We start from the raw sequence: 14,703 nt of genomic DNA, 5'->3' as shown, positions 1-14,703 counted from the left end.
GCCCGGCCCTCTGGGCGGCTGGCGAGGAGAGGCAGCCGGCCCCCGGCCTCCGCCGCCCGGCTGAGGCAGCGCTAGGCCGGCGGCCTCCGCAAGCGGCCCCTCGGCCTCTAAGTGCCGGTAACGGCAGCGCCGAGGAGACGCGGAGGGAAGCGGCGCCTCCCGGCCCGGTCCGGTCCTGTCGCAGCCCCCGCCGTCGGGGCTCTGCGTCCCGTCTGGGAATAGGGCCACCTCGGCGGCCACCGCCTGTCAAGCGTGAGGGAACTCACAGGGTGGTTTCTCAGCTAGAAATCCCAAGGCTGGGTAGGAGCTCCTGACGCGGGAGGCTTCCCGCGATTAAAGCACCCCTCTGAACACACGTGTGGATGCCCTGGAATGAAGTTTGGAAAGTTTCAGGTCATGTCAGCCTGCAGGGTTTACCTGTGGGGTGTCACACTCCCATACGGGAAGACGGACCACATCCTGTCCTGGGGACAGTGCCAGCATGCCATAATGCAATGGGGATCATGCAGGGAAGCAAATCTCATCCTCCAATATTTCCAGAAGTGGCTTAGCTCCTCCAAACCAGCAAGCGAGGAAGACCATGCAATTAAAGTGAGCGTGTAAGTTTGGATAGAAGCTGTGACTTCTCACATGCCAGCACCTCCTCATGGCACCAGGGCCTTCTACAATCTGATACGGCCCACATATGGGGACAACCTTGGCTGTTCTCACCACTCTTTGCTGTTGTCATGGGGCTTTCAAACCTCCTTTCATGGCTATAGTTTTCTTCTCAAAGTTTTTCTGAAGCCTTGGGTGTCAAACCTGCGTTGTTCTGCCAAGTCTCAGTTGCATTGATGGTTGGCAGCCTTGCACATCCAGCCATCGTTGGTGTGCAGAGCCACCTCTTCCTGCAGGACATGGCTAGGCTAACTCTGCTCGTTTAGTGCTGGCCCTGGACATAATGTTCCACTTCCCAAGAGGTGGCAGACAGGGTACCTGTGTCCAGCCGTGCCACACAGTCCTGACGTGCCATGGATCTTGCCTCTCCCATGGTTCAGCCCTTTCTCTTGTGGTAGTGCTCAACTAAGCAGTGGCACTGGCACAAAGCCAGGCCACCACACAAAAAAGCTAAGCTATGCAGAACTTGTGTCATCTTGTCTTCCTCAAACACAGGAACTGAACCTCTGATAAGGCACTGAGGATGCTGGAATTTATCTTTAATTTGGAAATATGAAGCTACATCCCTGCAAAGTTTCCAGGGAGAACACGTTTCTTGACAGTCTAGAGTGCAACCAGAACCATGAAAATTAGCAACATCAAGACACACTTGACTGGAAGTATACTTTGGCTGTCCTGCCCAAACACAAAACTATCCCACACAACAGTGTCAGAGGGTGGTCATAAGCAGAATGATCAACTGTAGCTGCATCTTTCCTCCCACTCTCCCTCAGCCATCCTCCTAACCCTTCATCAGGGAACCAGCCATCGTAGAAGCAAGCAGAGACAGCTTCCCAACACCATTGAGCAGCCTTGCCTATCTGTCTGCCCTTCCACACTTGGCATCTAGGGCTAGAAAATGGATCTGAGATCCTGAAATCCCCAAACCAAACACAGCTTACCATACTAGTCCCGGCTCAAACAAAAGAGGAGAGCAATGGCAACCACTCAATAGTGGAGAGGAAGGTTCCTCCTGTCAGGTGGAGCTAAGAACACTGAACACTTCTATTTTCTTGGGTAAAGCCAAAGAGCCTGCTGTTGCTAAAAGGATGGCAAGCATACTTGGGGCAACAGTTGTAATTGGAATAAGAGTCTCAGAGTGATTGATTCTCAGAGAATTGAATTTGTATAATCCTAGAACTGGAAGGGCAAGACAGTGAGCTAGACAGGCAGTCTCAGATGCCTTGTCAGAAATAATATGAACCTGCAAAGAGTCTGTAAAGGAGAGTCAGGAGCTGATGGAGATAATGACTGAGCGATCTGCAGGAAAGCAGTATGCAATGATGGCACTTAGAGCAAGAGCTATGATGTCCTCCTCTCTTACTTTGAATCAAATGCAGCCTCCTCAAAACTCAGCACATCGCATCTTTCTGGCTCATTTCTCACATTGACCCATCCAGGAACTCACATTGTGTCTGGTAATCTCTTGAAACTGTCCCTTGATGAGGTGTGCAAGCAGCACTATCTGGCTGGCCCACGAGTGCTCTGGGTGAGACGCATACACTCACACCAAGCAGCTCCCCCTCCCTGCTTTTGTTCCCCCCCCATGTTATTACTGCAAAGTTCTGCATATCTGTAAACAGTTTTACAGAACTGGTGTCAGTAAAAATCTAAGCTTTTTTCAATTTCTGCAGTATCGGCACTGTGCTTTTGACAGTAAAATAGCAATTATTTTTCTGATGATTTTCCTTTATTCAACATATATGTTTCCATTGGCATTCTTGGAAATATGGAAAGCTGATGGGCCTAATGAAGGATGGATTCAAGAAAGGGTGATCCTCATGGATGAAACTTCAGAGTGTGATCTGTCAAGGAAGAAGGGCAGGCAATAGGAACTACAGAAAACAAAGACCTGAAACAAGAGAAACAATGCATAAGCTTATTGCTTTCAAATCAGCAAGTACATATCTATAAGCAGAAAGTAGCTAGGTATTTTGCATAAAACATTCCGCCAGAGCATCCCTCAGAATTTGGCCCTCCTGGTTCCCACGGGCAAATGAACAAGCCATAGCAGGCACTGATTCTATCTCAGCTTCCCACTCCCAGGCTTCAGCCATCTGCTCCCCTTACACTCACAAATTTAGTGCACGATACAGCAGTAAAATGAGATCCCGATATGGAGGCTGTTTTCAGACCCACTCTATGAAGTCTCCTTTCTGGCAGTCAAGCTATGATGAAAACAGTGATGATGACTTAGGCTTCTTTATGAACAAAGGCATGAGATGCACTCAACATCAGCCAGTAACAAGGACAGAATAGTAAATCCATTGATTTTGGCACACTAAAAAGAATTGTGCTGCCCACTGCCAAGCTAAAACTATGAAAACAACTCGGCTTGAAGTGCAGAAGATGGTAATGTTCCTTCCACCAATGGCCCTGTACAACGGAGGAGGGTGGGAGTTGAGCAAAACTTACTATGACATTCTCTACATCTGCCATCTGAAAGTAGCGTAGATTGGGCGCTTTGTAAAGCAACAGGCAGATGTCACATTCCACATCACAGTGCTAGCTCACAGCTTTTCTATCCTGATAGGCAATGGGAAAGAAGGAGTCATGGTGGTGATCTAAGTTGCCAAATAATGGATGAGCTTGTTTACAGATACCCAAGAACATTACTTTTGCCATTTCGAAGTTCTCTTTCTGCTGATGTTCTTCTCATCTTTGCTGTACAACTCCAGCCACTAGGCATTGTATCATTCACAGCCAGATACTTTGTGGAGTGGAAATCCTTCATCTGCAATTCATGCAATTTCATCAGATCTGAGAAATGACCTAGAAATGGGGCAAATCCTCTTCATGTAATTCCTCTGTCTGCTCCCTCTTTTCTTGTGTGCAGCCCATCATGAGTAGATAATGCTATTCCCAGAAGGAATCTACATGAAACTCTACTGCAAATTTTGATACTGAAGAGCCACTTGGAAGACATCTGCATGGTCTGAAAACAGCATCCAGGAACTGGAAAGGAAAAGATTATGAAATACCCTGGCAGTAGCAGGGTAGAAGTGGCCTTCTGGCACCAACACTGGGTTTTTGGAAAGAGGGATCTAAATGTGGAAAAATAAGCCAATTCCTCCAAAAAGTTGCTCACAAACATTCCAAGAATTCAGCTGGGCTGGCACCTCACAAAGCACTGCAGAATTGCAAAGCACTTTGGGCTATTTAGGCAGCAAGCCTGTGACTTAGCAGTCACAAAGACTATATTGTGTACTTAGGTTAATTTAACAGAAATTTAGTCATGTGATCACCACTGAACCAAATTTATACTGCCAGACTTTCTGTCAATGTACAGATACAAGCTTAATGGACATCCAACCACAGCCTAAGTTTTCAGGACTCACAGAAAAAATATGGCTCGGTGGAAAGAAGAAACTCCACTGAAATTGTCGAAGGATCTATGGAAGGCTTTTGTGCTTCTGAAGCATCAACACACCAACACAGACTTTGAGATAAATTAGCTACAGTCCAGGGAAATGATCACAAAGGATTACTGCAATGCTACCAGATCACAGCTGCCCAAAGAAGTTTTCCAAACTTGGAAATCGAGGAAGGAAAACTGAAGTTAAGGGGATGACAAGGATTATTTTACATTTAACTAGAATATCAACTGGTAACTTACAGTAACTGTGAAATGCAAGCAGGCCAACTGGGACACTTACAAGATCAGGCTTGCAAAAAACATTTAAAAATAGAGGATTAAGATCTGAGCCACTGAATTGTTAACAATAACACTTGCTGGTAAAGATATACCATCTGAACTAGGCTGAAATGGATGTACAGAATTAGAATAGTAAGTCCTCAGTAACCACATAAGTTAATAAGACATAGGTCCACCAAATTTCATTGTGATTGATAATTACGCAATCAGTGTCAGGAACATATTTTGCAAATACTTTGGGAAATCCCCTATAAAAATGCGGTCTAAGTGAACCAACACTGGTATAACCTTAACAAATTGTCTTTCCTCTGAGGCAGAAACCATAATAGCAGCTGCATGATTGTGGTGGCTTTCTTGCAAAGAAAAGATGAGAAACAGTGTGAACTGCTTCTTAAGCAACTGTAGTTCACAGCCATAAGCTATCTGCAGCCATAAACTTATCAGCAGCTAACATTGCTATATTCATTTGAAAATTGCTGCCACTTGGGAAAAATACATTTCATGTCACCCTCTCTCCGTGTTCAGAGCCCTTTCAGCATCCAGTCTGAAACTGCCTCTGAACATGAGTCAGAGCCCTCAACTGTTACAGTTCTCACAGACTTGAAATAAAAATGAATCCCTGTTCATTTTCCAAGTGAACATCTAGTAGAAGAAGCTGTATCTAATAGACGAACCACAGGCACAAAATGCAAGCTAGTATATTTGATGAATGTTAGTGCAGAAGAAAATGTGAGAGAAGGAAATGAAAATAAGATCCCGAAGGATTTTTTTGGGAACACTTTACTACAGCTAACTAAGAAGCAGCAAAGAGTCAAACTTTTCTGGTCAGGGAATTACTATGATCTGAAATGGATATATGCAGTTTTGCAGCTGGTATTAAGCACTGAAATTTAAGAGTATCCGTCCATTAAAAAGCCAAGGCATTATTTATCAAGAAAAAAAGAGAGAACAAAGAGAGAAGACCTTTCACATATCACTGAGAAGGGGTATCAAAATGCATAACTCTGCCAGTCAATCCTTGGAGACCAGTATTCCATCCCATATAATGTGGCACCATCTCTGTATGGACTACAGAGAACTAAATCAAATCATTGTAAAAGAATCTAATCTGTTATCAATCTAAGTGATACTCTGGTTTCTGTAGCACATTCAACCATGCTTTTCACTTTGGATCTTAGAACAAGGATTATGACAAATGAACTAAAAAATGTCTACCTTCTCAGCTGGCCAAGATCTGCATGAACATAATGCAAGGGTTTTAGCTTGTGCACATTTGCTGTTTGAGGATGTGGTGTGATGCAGCTGGATGTTTGCTGCTGTGTGTCAAACCTGTTGAACAGGAGCTGTAAACCCTACAAGTGATTTGGTATAAGATAGAAAATGAGGATTTACAGAACTGGATAACACTGTCAGGTCAGGGGAAAAAAAAAAAAGAATTCTGTAGTATTCAGCTCACACTTCACAGTAGTTTACAAGTTTTGCAAAAACACTGCACAGATTAAAGGAAACCATTTCAGGGTTCAAAAGCATGAATTTAGATTTTCGGTGTTTAAATGGGTTCTTGTGGTTACTTTGTGTTAAGCTACTAAGGTCAAAATTGGATGTAGATGTGGTCTCTAAAACTGGAGGCAATTACTGAAAAAAAGATGGAAAGATTTGAAGTGAGTGCCATCTTATAGCAGAAATCCAACTCCTCTGTAGAGAAAATACTGAGGGAGCCAGACTCTTCTCAGTGGTGGCTAGTGGCAGGGCAAGAGCATGGGGCACAACTGAAACACATGACATTCCAGCTGAACATAACATTTCTTTACTCTGATGGTGGTTGAACACTGACAGAGCTTGCCCAGAAAGGCAGCGGTGTCTCCAACCTTTAAGATATTCAAAACCCAAACAGACGCGGTCCTGCTGGGCAACCTGCTCTAACAGGGGGATTAGATGGTCTCAAGAGGTCCCTTCCAACCTTGATCATGCCATGGTCCTGTGATACTCTGTGACTCGGGAGGGAACCCAGGAGAAGGTACATCTGCAGAGCACTTTCACCACAATTTCAGAGGGAGTAAAATTATTTGAGATGGGTGATATTAAAATAGAGGGATAGTAAGAGACCTAGAAATATCCGTGCAGGAAGACACTATATATATACGTTATTCAGTGTTAGTATCTTTTATGTCTGCTGTACGTTTGGGGAAGGGACCAGAAGTGTAACATTACAACATTCCTAGGAGTAAGAGTTAGGATCTGCAAAATCCAATCCTGAGAGACAATCACAGAGCATGACTGGACATCTCCCAGTATGACTAACCTCTAACAGGGGAAAGAAAGATACAGCCTAGAATACTGCCTTTTAAAAGGTGACAGCTTCCAATTCACCATGTGATCTTTTTGCACTCTGTCAGGACGACGGGAAAGCTGTAACAGGGAATTTTATGAGATGGGTTATACTTCACTGAAACTGCTATAATCGCTACCCCGCATTTGAGAAAAATGTACAAGACAAGAAACTCCTTACATCTAAACTAGATCTTCCACCTAAACATAGGCATATGCTACTACTGAAAAGAAAGACAGGCAGAAGAGTAGGGATTTTCTAGATACTGTTCTGTGGAACATTGTGTGCCTGACAGATATCCAAAGACCAGAGAAATTGCTTACTTCTGCTGTGTTCAGGGAAACTGTACATTACTCAGTACATTAACACAACACCATTTGAGCCTTGTTTGTTTAACGTGTCTTTATCCTCAATGCTCTCCTCTAATAATTTGCCATATCCTATGTTCCTGCTAGCCATGTGGCCACACTGGAGACAATCACATTAGGAAAACAACAAAATCAGGCTCTCTTAATTTGTATTCTTGAATTGGTCCTTACTGGTCTAGAACTTCAAATACAGTTCAATTAACTTTTTACATAACTGCAGCCTAACAGTGACCAGTGCTTTAGACTTAATGATTTAGCCTTACATTAGTATTCTACTGTAGCTGTTAAGATCAATAGAAGCATGTTATTTTCGTGATACAAAATTGTTCTAGTTTCCAAAATGCAGATATTTTAGGATGATATCAACAGCAATACAGCCTTATAAATTACCCATCTGTCATGGCTGAGCTCCTTCTGGATGATCTCTGACAAACTTCACTATTTTGTAAATTTTTATTGTAGACAGCTCCAAAAGACTTCCATCAGTAGTGGATTTGGTGCCCATCATGACAGATTATACTGTAGATTAGCAAGATGGACATCATTAGAAATAAGTTCAAATTCTAATTAGAATCCTGAAATTGCTAGATCAAGCAATAATAGCTGCATTCAAGAGCTCCAGATTTCTTTTTTATTAAAAGGAATGATATTTTCCTACTTTTTGGAATCCCGAAAAAATCTTGTGCTTTACAAAACAGAGAGACCATTCATAACAATTGACGATGCAAAGTATACTAGAATATGTTCTGTGGTTTGGCTTCTAGTAGATTTCTGATGTTACTGCGTATATTCTTGTATTGTACAATGGTTATTCATACATCTTTACTCCATATTCTCTTATAGCTTGAGACCTTTTTTGAGTTGGGACCATGTGTCCTGTATAACACTATCGCCTGCAGGAGTTTGACTCCCATTTTGCATGTACCTCTTTGCCACCTGCATTGATGGCTCTATGTCTCAGGTTACGTATATGAAGAAGAAAAGGTGTCCAGTCACATCCTTTTCTCCTGAGAAGACACAGCAGGGATGTAGGACCACTTTGTACACAATGAGCTTTCCCGCAGTGAGCTTATCTACACCGTCAGGAATATGAAAATATTTTAACAATTAAAGACCTCTACCAATGCTGTGCAATTAGGCTGTGACTGTATTTACTTTTCCTCTAACAGCAAGTGGGTTTTATTTTTTATTTATTCTAGATTTCCATATTCATTCAATTAATGTTTCACAAGAATTTGCAGTTTCAGTTCTAATTCTAAACTCAACTCTCCTAATGAGATACTCTAACTCAACCCCCAAGCAATCATTCAAAAATATTAATGCTGTTTTATCTTCTCTCTTACTTACTCGCTGCATTTAGGTACTTCCCTGGCTACCACTACACTGAACAACAAATTTAAGCTTCCAGATTCAAGGCCCTATATACTTCAGTCCTGATGACATTTATGAAATGAAGGTTTTCTGAGCATCAGCCTGAATCTGATTTCAACCCCTATAGTTATTAAAATAGCAAGGATTGTTATCGAGTCACAAATCCTATGGACATGAGGAGAAGATGATGTCCAGCTGGTCAGGAAAAGCTGTACAGCTGCCCTTTTAAGGCAGCTCTAAGTCCCTTTTGTACCTATCTATGAAAAGAAGACGGCCATATTTAATTAAATAAAGTCACATAGATTTGATAACGTACTATAAGTTATTACATTAATAGATGGTAATACAAAATGCTTAAAATGGTACAAATACTTCACTCAGGGTAGAAAATGTTTCTGAGTGGAAAACAATATACCAGCAATGTAGCATGGTGACTATATGCTTTATATTATTGGCCAAATCCTCTCTTCCTTTATAACTCTAATACTTATGAAATTAATAATAATAGCTATGTTCAGTTGTGAAATGTATTTCTGTATTCCCAGCTTGCTTTCAAAAAGATTGCTATCTTCTTTTTGTAATAGGAAGAAAGGAGCATAGCTTTACACCTTTCCCTTTACAAAAATTGCTTTGAGTTCCCTGCTTTACACCTCTTCCTTTATAAGAAATGCTTTTAGTTCCCTGTGGTCAACTTGCCAGTCTGCTGATGCCAAATTTTTCAAAGTAGATGCCCACTCATTAGGAATATTAATAACTTGGGACTTCCTGAAGAATTACAAGAACTACTTTGCAGTTGAACCTGCTTTTTTTTTTTTTTTGCCTTTCATGAACCCACAAGAAACGGCCCCCAGACTCCAAGGTGTATTACCAGCAGTTGAAAACCACTCCACCACAAACAAGTGGAAGTATAAAAAAAATTAGCTTTGCTAACAGACTTAAAAGCATTGGGGCTACCAAAAACATCAGGTTCAGATGTAACATTAATTTAGAAGATATTGCCAGACCACCAAATTAATGAAAAGTCCAGCGTGTCCTGTCAATTTCTAATAAAAGCCCTTAACAAGAGAACAACAATAGGGTGTTATTATTAAACTGCCAAAAAATTCTGCACATGCATTATTTAATGAAAACTTTGCTAAATCTTGTTTAAGCCATAGATTGATTGTTGTAAAATCAATAGCTGAATTAATTTCTTATCTAACTCCACTAAGTCGGGTGAACTGCATCATATGAATGACTTCAGATGGCTCTGATGTTTGGCTAGTACACTTACTGCCTTTTTAATCACATAGAGATATATATATATATAAGCTGCTAATGACATGAAAACCACAATTTGGAAAGGACAGATATCACATGTTCATACCGCCTCTTTCTACCAGGAACACCAAACAATTTCTGTCCTACTGTTTTAAGCATTTCTGCCTGCAGAACTCCTACGAGTTCTTCCTCAACAGCTTTAAAGGAAAGACCGGACAAGGTAGCAGCGGTGCCATGAGCCCTTTGTAAGGCAAAGAGCTCCCCACGAGGGATCCGTCTCACCCGAGGAAGGAGGCGCCTGCCCTGTTCCACCCAGGAGAGGGCACTCTTACACCTGGCCACGCCACCGGACGTGGACACGGCCAGGAGGAACAGGAAAGTTAAGATGACAACTTAAAACTCGGTCAACTTGCACAACCAGTTAGTTATTTTTATGATAAAGCTAATCTTCGGAATGAGTTGAGTCATCCCGACGCTGCCACAACAGGAACACAATATGACAGACAATAAACGTGCAGGCTAAATTTATTTTTGTAGCCTCCGAAATGTGCTAAATGATATGCAGATAAAAAAGACAACTTCTGGCATGTAGGCCTCCCTGTTAAAAGCTGGGATGACAGCAAAAGAGCTGTAGGTGTAAGTTTGGTGGAAAATGAGGGTTAAAGTTAAAAATAACCTAGTTTTATGAATATAATCTGTTGCTGTTTTTTTTTTTTTAAATACAGCATTATTACAAATGAGCATATGAACATTTAAATGCAAAGTGCGTAGCATCTAATACCAATACAGCCTGTAAAGTTAATCCTCGTATGGATGCGTCATGAAATAAACAAAGTAAGAATTAAAAATATGTTACAGGTTCAACCCCTGATTCTAAAGTGATCAATATACAGATCTCTTGAGACGGCTCTCCTCTCCAATAAGAAATCCTCCAGCAGCAATGAGAGAAGATCAAGCCTGAAATTTTTTATTTTCCTAATCTAGAGAGGCCACGATGAGGAGGAGAGAAGATTAGTAACGCAAGAGAGGAACAGAATGTTGCATGCTGGAAAGTTATAGTTTCAAAAATGGCATTTTCTTCTAATCACAAGGAGCAATCTCAATTCCAAATTCTTGCTGAGTAATTCTACTAGAAAAATATCCTATTGAAATGAACAGAATAAAATCAGGAAAATAGGAAATGAGAAAAAGATCGCCAAGAATCTTAACTTGATTGAAGAACAGAAATTTAATTGTAGTTAGCGTTGTCATAAGCACCTTGGAGTCCCCAAGCAGTATGCTGCGGCTTGGGGGTATCCATACACTCAGAGAGATGAACCACGCACACAGTGACTGTACTGTATGTACAGCAAGTGAGTCCAACAGGCACAATTTGTGCATGAACAATAGCCACTTTTCCATTAAAATGTGGGGAACTATTTCCTATATGCAAGTTGTAGGATAGAGAATATTTCCCATATTACATGGGAAATGATACTACATTTAGGATGTTTGGTTACCCTAGCATTGGCTAATGAATATTGGCAGCCTTTCCATACTGAGAGCTTGGGCTGAGGTCTTACCACCACTGATCTTACTTTACAGGTACCAATCCTATAAACTTTCCTCCTGCGGTAATCTTACCTATTTTGAACTTCATTTAATACACCCTATTTCCTGCTCCCACTTCCAGAAGTATTTCAAAGCAATATGCCAAGCATCCTAAACCATGCGTGGATACCCAGAATTGTATCTTCCACTCTATTAGTTTTGATCAACACCAACGGGCAAAAGTACAGACCAATTTGCAGCCAGTTTGTGAAAGCTACTGTTAAAAGAACTGTTTGGTATAAAGCGAAATTGATGATGGGATCGATGAAAGAACTATCTGCTGAAATCAGATATGCTACAAGATTTTGTAATTCAAAAAGTGAGCTATGTTCAACAGACTGTGGTTTTCCATTTTGTGTATGGATTTTTCTAATGGTGAAAGACTAATGACAATCTATTTCAGCGAATAGACACAGGACAATATTATCAACATATTATAAAATATATTATGAAGTCAGACACAATAGTCACCGAAATCACGCAAAGAGGCTATGTTCTCATTTCTCCTAAGCATTTTCTTATTTCACAGGAAAAAAAAACAACACAAAAAAACCACAACAAAACCAAGCAAATGCTAAACCAAACAAAAACACCTATTCAAAGACTGTTTGCCTATGGTCCTGTCCTGGCTTAAACCCTGCAGAGTCTTCTGTAAAACCGTAAACTACAGTAAAGCATAAAACAGTACAGGAGGTATACAATGATAACCCCAGCATGCTGATTACATAAGGCAGCACTGATTTTTATGCAGTATTTTAATCTGGGCAAAACTCACCACTACTCTGTTCTACCTCCCCAAAAGCCTTTCTATATATATCTTTTACCAAAGAGAAAATTAACACAATATATGGTGAATATGAAACAGCTGTGAGATAAGTGAAAGATGCCTATTTAAGGACAAGAGAAAGGAGCAGAGTATACTAAGGAAAAGAGGTATAGTAATTCATATTAATCTGATTTGCTTTTTGCGGTAACGGACTCTGACATTTGTAATCCAAATGAGCACACGAAAATGAACCTAGATACAAACCAGGCAAAATCATTGCCCTTTACTGTGGATCTTACTGGACATCTACTACCTATAGCATACAAGCATACCCACAGGAACACAAAGGATTCTGACACTTGATAAAGGTCATGTTTTCTACTCCATTCAGAGCAAAATCTGCGTATTAGAAGCTCAGCTCCTTTGTAGGAGATCTCTGAAAAGACATGAAGCATTTAACCCAGAGATTTTATGTACTACCTTTATAATTTTTGTCTATAGTACCCAATAGGAGCTCAGTGCACCCTAAACCTAGCTTTCATCTATGAGCTCTAAGAGGCAGAGAAGAGCTATTACCCTTATTTTCCAGGTGAGAGCCTAGGGCTGAGGGAAGCCATGGCCTACCTTCTCAGAAGGAACTTAAGACATATCAGTGGGACTTAGATGTCTCAATTATTCTGAAAATGAAGGCCCAAGATCACAGGGGAAGTCATTAAAAAGAAATCAGGCCTAATGCGAAATGATCCTTCTCAAAAAGGTACTAAAAACCTCAGCTGAAACACTGCATTGTATATTGTATTAAAACCAAGTTTCAGTCTGAAGAAGACCTAATTTGAGGAACAGATGCACATGGTACCACACACTTGCAGGAAAATGGACTTTTTCCAGCCAAACCACAAAGGAAGAGTAAACATACAGAGAAAAAGAACTATATGCATCTGTATATAGTTGCCAGATTTATTTTTATGGGTTGGGCCTATATTTTCTTACTATGTATATAGCAGTCAAAATGCTGTGTATACTAATGGAGATAAATAAACAGCACTTGCAGATGACAGCCATACCAGAAGTAGACATTTGTTGAGATAAATGCCCATGTTGTACATTGTCCTCCACTGCACCATTAAGAGGAGGCACTATAAAATCTTTCTATAGACCTTAATGTCTTGAAAGCCTCTAGTTCCTAAATAAGCAGTTGGAAATGCCATCTCATGTTGCCCTCTGAAAATCTATCTACGCTTTTCCATACCATACTGCATTTTGCACACCTCGGGCTAGCAGGGATGGTTACTGCCACCCTATTTCAATTTTCTAGACAGAGCAACATCTGTGGCTTTTCCAATAAAACGTAATAGTCCATTAGACAGGGCTGACGTTCACCTTTTTAACTCTACTTTTAAAATCTTGTCACAGAATCCATAAAAAGCAACAGTTCCTTACGCTGCCTCCTCAGAGTTGTCTGTCTGCTCCTGGGCCTGCCAGGCCTGGACGTTCCCCCTCTCCTGTCCCGTCTGGTGTGAGGAGCGTCTCCAAGGGAAGGCTCAGGGTGGGAAGAGGGTGATGAGCTGGACCAGGGGAGAGATGTGTAAGGAACTGTCGTTTTCTCCAGGAAAAAAAACAAAAACAGATGGGACCTGCTGCACGGGCAGGTAGAGCAGATTCTCAAGGCATGTTGAAAGCCCTCCCTGGTTATTTTCACTCAGGGACTTCACCAAAAGTCACGTCAGCTGCTCCTCGAGCCAACTGCTGCTTCCTCGGGGACACCTCAGACTGTTCCCCTGCTACCTCGGACCTCCTCGGCCCAGCCCTCCCGAGGGCACCCCTTCACCGGGCCCGGTGCCTCAGGCCTTCCCCCGGGCTGGGCTGTGCGGCCGTAAGGCCGGGCCGCGCTGCCCGCGGCGGGAACCATGACAACGCAACCGCCTCAGCTCTGCCCCGGGGCCCGCCGGCGGAGGGGCCCTGCCCGCAGACGGTTCTCCTCACACTCTGGCCCGGCGAGCGGCGGCAGGCAGGTGTCTCCTGGGGCGGGCGGACCCCCGCACCTCCTCAGGAGGCGGCGACATCATCATTCCCCCCCGGGGGTAGCGGAGGGGGAGGAGGAAGACACCGAGAGGGAGGGCACACCGCCTCGGCCGGCCAGCAGCGCTCGGCCCCCACCGTTCGCGGAGCCCCGGTGCCCGCTCCGCTCGGCGCATACGGCGGCCCCTCCTGAGCGGCGGCGGCAGAGCCGGCTGCCCTAGCGCGCATGCTCGGCGCCGGCGCCATTTTGGTGGGGCCGGGAGTTATCCAGCGAGAGCGGCGGCGGAGCTCGCTGGGCCCGGCTCGGAGGTGGCGGCGAGTGGGTGCCGGCTGCGGAGATGGCTAACATCGCGGTGCAGAGGATCAAGCGGGAGTTCAAGGAGGTGCTGAAGAGCGAGGAGGTCAGAGTTTATTCCCTTGACTGCCTGCCGCCGCCCTCCCCCGTGTGTCTGTCTGTCTATGTGTGTGTGTGTGTGGGCAGCGGGGGAAGGTGCGGGCGCCCCGCCGGCCTGCGCGGGGACCCCGCTTCCCCCTCGGCCCCACCTCCCCGCGCTGGGGGTGGGCCCGTCCCACGGCCTCGGGGAGGGGAATGGCGATTCCCGGGGAGACGGGACCCGCCAGCCGCCGGGAGGGGGTGGGGGGGGGAGGA

General features: G+C 43.3%; 2 protein-coding genes across 2 annotated transcripts in view; one reads left to right on the top strand and one right to left on the bottom strand.

Annotated features, from left to right (window-relative positions):
* Nucleotides 1-13,864, bottom strand: part of SMIM14 (small integral membrane protein 14) — a 55,792-nt gene extending 41,928 nt beyond the window's left edge. Inside the window, exon 1 of the mRNA XM_014957784.1 lies at nt 13,476-13,864. The gene's annotated coding sequence lies outside the window, so the exon portion shown is untranslated. The remainder of the gene's footprint in view (nt 1-13,475) is intronic.
* Nucleotides 13,865-14,244: 380 nt separating this feature from the next.
* Nucleotides 14,245-14,703, top strand: part of UBE2K (ubiquitin conjugating enzyme E2K) — a 44,717-nt gene continuing 44,258 nt past the window's right edge. Inside the window, exon 1 of the mRNA XM_014957781.1 lies at nt 14,245-14,455. Within this exon, the coding sequence (XP_014813267.1) occupies nt 14,393-14,455 (63 nt within the window). The 5' untranslated portion in view covers nt 14,245-14,392. The remainder of the gene's footprint in view (nt 14,456-14,703) is intronic.

This window comes from Calidris pugnax, unplaced genomic scaffold (assembly GCF_001431845.1).
Source record: "Calidris pugnax isolate Ruff unplaced genomic scaffold, ASM143184v1 scaffold349, whole genome shotgun sequence".
Lineage (NCBI taxonomy): Eukaryota > Metazoa > Chordata > Aves > Charadriiformes > Scolopacidae > Calidris > Calidris pugnax.
This window is presented reverse-complemented; position numbering and strand designations above follow the sequence as displayed.